Genomic DNA, 6,000 nt, shown 5'->3' on the forward strand with positions numbered 1-6,000 from the left:
GACAATTGAATCACCGTCATTAAAGGGTTAGTTCACCCAAAAATGAAAATTCTGTCATTAATGACTCACCCTCATGTCGTTCCAAACCCGTGAAACCTCAGTTCATCTTCAGAACACAGTTTAAAATATTTTAGATTAACGTTGTTGATCTTAAGCAGTGGTTCTCAATCAGAGGTCTGGTGCCCACCCGGTAGGTGGCCTCAGCAAATTTACAAGACGGACTCAAGACTAATTAAAGGGTTAGTTCACCCAAAAATGAAAATTCTGTCATTAATCACTCACCCTCACGTCGTTCCACACCGTAAGACGTGCAGAACACAAATTAAGGTATTTTTTGATGAAAAACAAAACAAAAATAACAACTTTATTCAAGAATATATTTTCTTCTGTGTCATTCTCGTACATTGTTACGTTCAGCGCTTCCAGTCAGAGTGCCGACTCTTATTGGCCGTCTCCCGTGTCACCATCATACATATGCGTCATGCTGCTCACTTGAACAGCCTCTGCCAATATTTAATACATTTAATACCTTTCTGGAGCTTGAAAGTGGTGGTTTAATTGCTGTCTGTGGGTGATAAAAAAAAACCTCTGGGATTTCATAAAAAAAATAAAAAAAAATCTTTATTTGCGTTCTGAAGATGAGCGAAGGTCTTACAGGTGTGGAACGACATGAGGGTGAGCAATTACTGACAGAAATTATGACATTTTTGAGTGAACTAACCCTTTAAAATGATTTTAAATTAGACAAAATAAGCTTCAGAATAAGGTAAAACTAGTAAAAATCTAGATAGTTCTTTTTTAATTCACGGCTAAAAATTATTTTAATGTTTAATTATAATTAATTGTGTATTTGAATCGATGGTCATTACTAATTTCTGTAAATTAAAAAAGGGGAGATGGGTGGGCTCTGAATATTGTTGTGGACAATGTGGGCCCAATGAGGGTCAAAACCACGTTCTTTAAAGGAACAATGGCATGACTTCAGGACTTGCTGTGCAGACTCTGTGCTTCTGTTTCACATTATAGTAGTATAGTTTAATTCTGTTCAAAGTTCTGTGTACTTTGATGCTCCCATTTTTGTATGTCTCCTTAATTAAACACACCTAATTTAGCTCCAAGACCTGTAAAGGGAGTTACATATAATGGAGTCAATGCAAAATTGGTTCTTCAGCGGTTCTTTGGGGTGGATAAGGTGCTATATAGCACCGCTACCGTATAAAGAACCTGTAAAGTCCCTGTATGGTTCTTCAGCGGTTCTTCAGCGGTTCTTTGCTGTGGTTAAGGTGCCATATCCCATGTAGAAGGCAACGTTCTGAGGACCTTGCGCAACGTTCCCTAAAAGTTCTCAAAAGGTGGACCTTCAGGGAACATTCAAGACATTCTGAGAATGTTTAGGGGACTATTACTATAGGACGTTCTGTTAACTTCGCGCAACCATAAAAATGTTCTGTAAAATTTCAGAATTTTCATCACTTTTAGAGAACTTTAAGGCAAAGTTGCACAAGGTCTCGAGAACATCGTCATTTTTATATAAAATAATACAGTTTGAAGTCACCGTTATAGAGGTGAGCATTTGCTTTAGATGGGCTCTTGATTTGTTCCGTTTTAGTATCAGATTCTCTTTGTTTGCTTTAACTGTGTTTTCAAAGCATGTTTGTTATAGCAAAAAAACGGAAGTGAATGTCTGGTCAGTTGGCTTTGAGTCTGGTGATATATTCATCATGGAGTGCCCTGATTCACCAATAATTACCAGAGTCTTACTATGAGGGTGTTGTATAGTTTAGCTTTAATTGATGGTTAGTTTATTATATGAGATTTTTTTAAATGCATAATACAGAGTTTTAAGCGGTGTCTTATAGACTCATACAGACATCATGAATCAGCATATAATCCTCAACAATGGTGACAATAAACAAAAATCTTTTTTTTGTGACTTTAGTAGCTTGTTTTGTGATACTCAGAGTTAATGTTATTCTGAAAATTTTGTCACCATTGTTGAGGATCATACGCAGAATCTTGATGTCTGTATGAATCTATGATGTTGTCTAAATAATTTCTGTGTAGTAAAAAATTTCAAAATGTCAATAATATGTGTTATCATAGGGCTGCAACAGCACAAAAGAAAATATATTTACAGATCAGTGAGTAAGACCAACGTATGGTGACATATTCATCAATAAAGAGCCAGCAAATCAATAGGATCAGACTTATTTTCCCTCACAAGTTTTTTTTATTTAAAACAAATGTGCTTCAGAAACACACAATTACAACAATTGGAGAAAAAATAAGGTCAAAAAGCCAAGGGTCAACAGCCCAACTAAAGCAAGCGCTTACCTCTATAATGGTGACATTTAAAATTTTGATAAAACATAAACACCTCATTAAGAAGATTTGAATGAAAGAAACAAAGTCAGAGTGGTTTGTAATAAGGTGCTGAGATCTGAGTTTTGTGAGGTCACCATTGTGCTGAAGAGTAGCGCCCATGCTTTAGTCAGTGATGATCCAGAAACGCTGATGCTTTGTTGCATGTAGCTTTATGTAAAGACAGTAACTGTGTAGTTGCTGATGCTGTGATACAGTAGTTACATTAGCTCATGTATGTGCTGTTCTCAGTTAAAAGACTTTTAAGAAAAAACAGTTTTTGTTTGAACAGCAACTTTTGTTAGTCAATTTAGCTCTAACTTTCAATTCAATTTTTTGACAAAGGCAGCAGGGATGTTCTGAGAACATTTCCAAATAAAGTATGGTTCCCTAAATGTTCAGAGAACGTCTTGAATGTTCTGTCAAGGTCCACTAAATAATGTCCCCCAAACCTTAAAAGAACTCCACATTGTGACTGTGTCTGAACGTACTGAGAACATTACTAGACAACGTCCTTAACACCAATGGGGACGTTCTGAGAATGTTCTTGGAACGTAACATTTCTAGCAGGGATAGCACCACTGCCATACAAAGAACCAGTTAAGCCTCTGTATAGTTCTTTAAATGAGAACCACTGCTGGTGCTATATGGCACCTCTTCTGGTTCTACATAGCACCATCACTCTAAAAAATGCTGGGTTAAAAACAACCTAAGCTGGGTAAAATATGGACAAACCCAGCAGGTTTGGTTAAAAGGGACCTATTATGCCCTCTTTCACATGATGTAATATAAGTCTCTGGTCTGGTCAAGTTTCAGCTTAAAATACCCCACAAATTTGCCCCTATTTGGGGGTGGGCAAAAACATGCCTTTTACTATATTACTATATTGCTGGCTAAAAAAATAAATCCAAAATTGGTTGAAAAAAATGGCTGGGTGAAAACAACCCAATCCTTGGTTTTGTCCATATTTAACCCAGCAGTTTTTAGAGTGTGACAAAGGTGCTATATAGCACATTTAAAGATAGGTGCTATATAGCACTTAAAAAGGTTCCCCTATGATTACAAGCCAAAGAACCATTTTTGGTGCTATATAGCACCATTTTTGTTTAGAGTGTATGATTACGAGCAAAAGAACCACTGCTGGTGCTATATGGCACCTCTTGTGGTTCTACATAGCACCATATGACAAAGGTGCTATATAGCACTTAAAAAGATTCCTCTATGATTACAAGCCAAAGAACAATTTTTGGTGCTATATAGCACCATTTTTGTTTAGAGTGTATGATTACGAGCAAAAGAACCACTGCTGGTGCTATATGGCACCTCTTGTGGTTCTACAGAGCACCATATGACAAAGGTGCTATATAGCACTTAAAAAGATTCCTCTATGATTACAAGCCAAAGAACAATTTTTGGTGCTATATAGCACCATTTTTGTTTAGAGTGTATGATTACGAGCAAAAGAACCACTGCTGGTGCTATATGGCACCTCTTGTGGTTCTACATAGCACCATATGACAAAGGTGCTATATAGCACTTAAAAAGGTTCCTCTATGATTACAAGCCAAAGAACCATTTTTGGTGCTATATAGCACCATTTTTGTTTAGAGTGTATGATTACGAGCAAAAGAACCACTGCTGGTGCTATATGGCACCTCTTGTGTTTCTACATAGCACCATATGACAAAGGTGCTATATAGCACTTAAAAAGGTTCCTCTATGATTACAAGCCAAAGAACCATTTTTGGTGCTATATAGCACCATTTTTGTTTAGAGTGTAGGTAACCACTGCCATAACCATTTTTACTGGGTTTCAGGAGTATTTTTGAACAATACACTGGATGGCAGTTTTGTTTTTTTTAATGTGTCTGATCTTTCTCAATTACTTTAGCCCATCCTATTTTAGTAAATGCTCATTAGTTCCATTAAGGCTGAAACCAGATTGTAATTGCTCTGGTGATTCATATATAAACAACAGACGGAGCAAGGGAAGGATCTCACTTCTTTACCACACCAAAAAGAGCTACGTATAGAGATTTGTTGTTGTTGTTTTAAAAGCATCTTTTACAATCTGCTTTTGGTTGTACGTTATTTCAAAACTGTGTGGATGTTCAGCAAGACCATTTGTACCTCCTGGCAATGGACTGTAAGTCTTCATTTTAGAAATAATTCGATTTTTTTAAGTTGATAACCAATTTAAATGGCACATTAAGACTTTGCCCAATTAATTGCTTTTATACAAATTGAATGTATATCTAACTACATTTCTCTTGGTAGAATCTGAATAATAAAGCTTTTTCTGTTTGCCTTCTTTATCTGTCTTTGTCAGGGTTTTAGGTTTAGTTAACAGACAAAACAATCACCATCAGTGGAAAGAAACTGAGAAAGAGAAACACTCTTATATCAAGATAAGATGTCTATACTTATCTCGGAATACATCAAATTTATTGCACTTTACTTCAAGAGTAAGGATGCTATGGTCTTTAATGGTCTCATAGGTTTAGGAACAGTGGTCAGTCAGACAGCATACAACATCTTAGCTTTTGACTGTCCATGTTTACCAAAAAAAAATTACCTGTATGGCCTGGCTGCTATTGGTGTACCAGCCTTGGGTTTCTTTGTCATTGGGGTCATGCTGAATCAAAATACCTGGGACGTTGTGTCAGAGTGTCGCACCAGAAAATGCCGGAAATTATCACTGACTGCCGCTTTTGCTCTTTTGGGCTCCATTGTGGGCAGAGCAGTTGTTGCCCCCATCACTTGGACTGTAATTTCCCTTCTGCGAGGGGAGGCGTATGTCTGTGCTTTCAGTGAGTTCATGAAGCTTTCGTCTTTGGACATTTTCTCTTCAACTACACCTGGTCCAGAAATCATGGCCCGGTTTCCATGCAAGGATGTACCTGCTCCATTTATGAACTACTCAGGAGAGGTTGAACGCCAGTTAAAGTATGAATCCCAGGTACTTATCACTTTTTATATTGTTGTTATAGTCCTTAATTGCATAAACACTTCTGATATGTTCAACCTCATTTTTTTTCTCTTCTTCATCTAGCTGTTGGGCTGGTTGCTATTGGGAATCATCTCACTTTCCATCTTTCTCATTCTCTGTCTGAAAAATTGCTTCTCTCCTCTTGGCAATCATCAGGAGGCGTACTGGTCCCAGTACTGTTCCAGCGAACAAGCTCTTTTCCAGCGTACAGCTGAAGTACACGCTAAATACTGTGCTGCTGAAAATGTCAAGAGATTTTTTGGCTTTGTGGCCCTGGAAAATCAGGAGAAGAAGCTTCTAGCAGACTGCAAGGGAATCAAGAATGTCATTCCCAGACTGGAGTGGAACCGCGTCACTGGAGTTTACATGTACAGAGAAATCGATGACACACCCCTGTACAGTCGCTTGAACAAATGGGCCACGTACACAAATGAGCATGACTGTTAAATACTTGACAATTTTATTTTTTGACAAATTAGTGTCTAATGAATGAATAATACTACACACCTAAAAAGTAATATCTTTGGTATTAAGAAACATCCAAGAAATATGTGTGTCATACAGAACATTTTAAAAATGCAAAGAATTTTTCACGTAACAGAATTCAAAAGTTATAAAACAAAAATTATCTTTATTTCTAATGCAAAATT

The 6,000-nt window shown here is 37.0% G+C and overlaps 1 protein-coding gene across 1 annotated transcript; it reads left to right on the forward strand.

The window, feature by feature from the left end:
• The first annotated feature begins 4,774 nt into the window (after positions 1–4,774).
• On the forward strand, positions 4,775–5,797 carry LOC137020067 (calcium homeostasis modulator protein 2-like). The gene is made up of 2 exons (XM_067385267.1): positions 4,775–5,320; positions 5,414–5,797. The coding sequence occupies exons 1-2, from the start codon at positions 4,775–4,777 to the stop codon at positions 5,795–5,797; spliced, it is 930 nt and encodes a 309-aa protein (XP_067241368.1).
• Positions 5,798–6,000: the final 203 nt, after the last annotated feature.

The sequence above is a fragment of the Chanodichthys erythropterus genome, chromosome 5 (assembly GCF_024489055.1).
Source record: "Chanodichthys erythropterus isolate Z2021 chromosome 5, ASM2448905v1, whole genome shotgun sequence".
Taxonomy (NCBI): Eukaryota; Metazoa; Chordata; class Actinopteri; order Cypriniformes; family Xenocyprididae; genus Chanodichthys; species Chanodichthys erythropterus.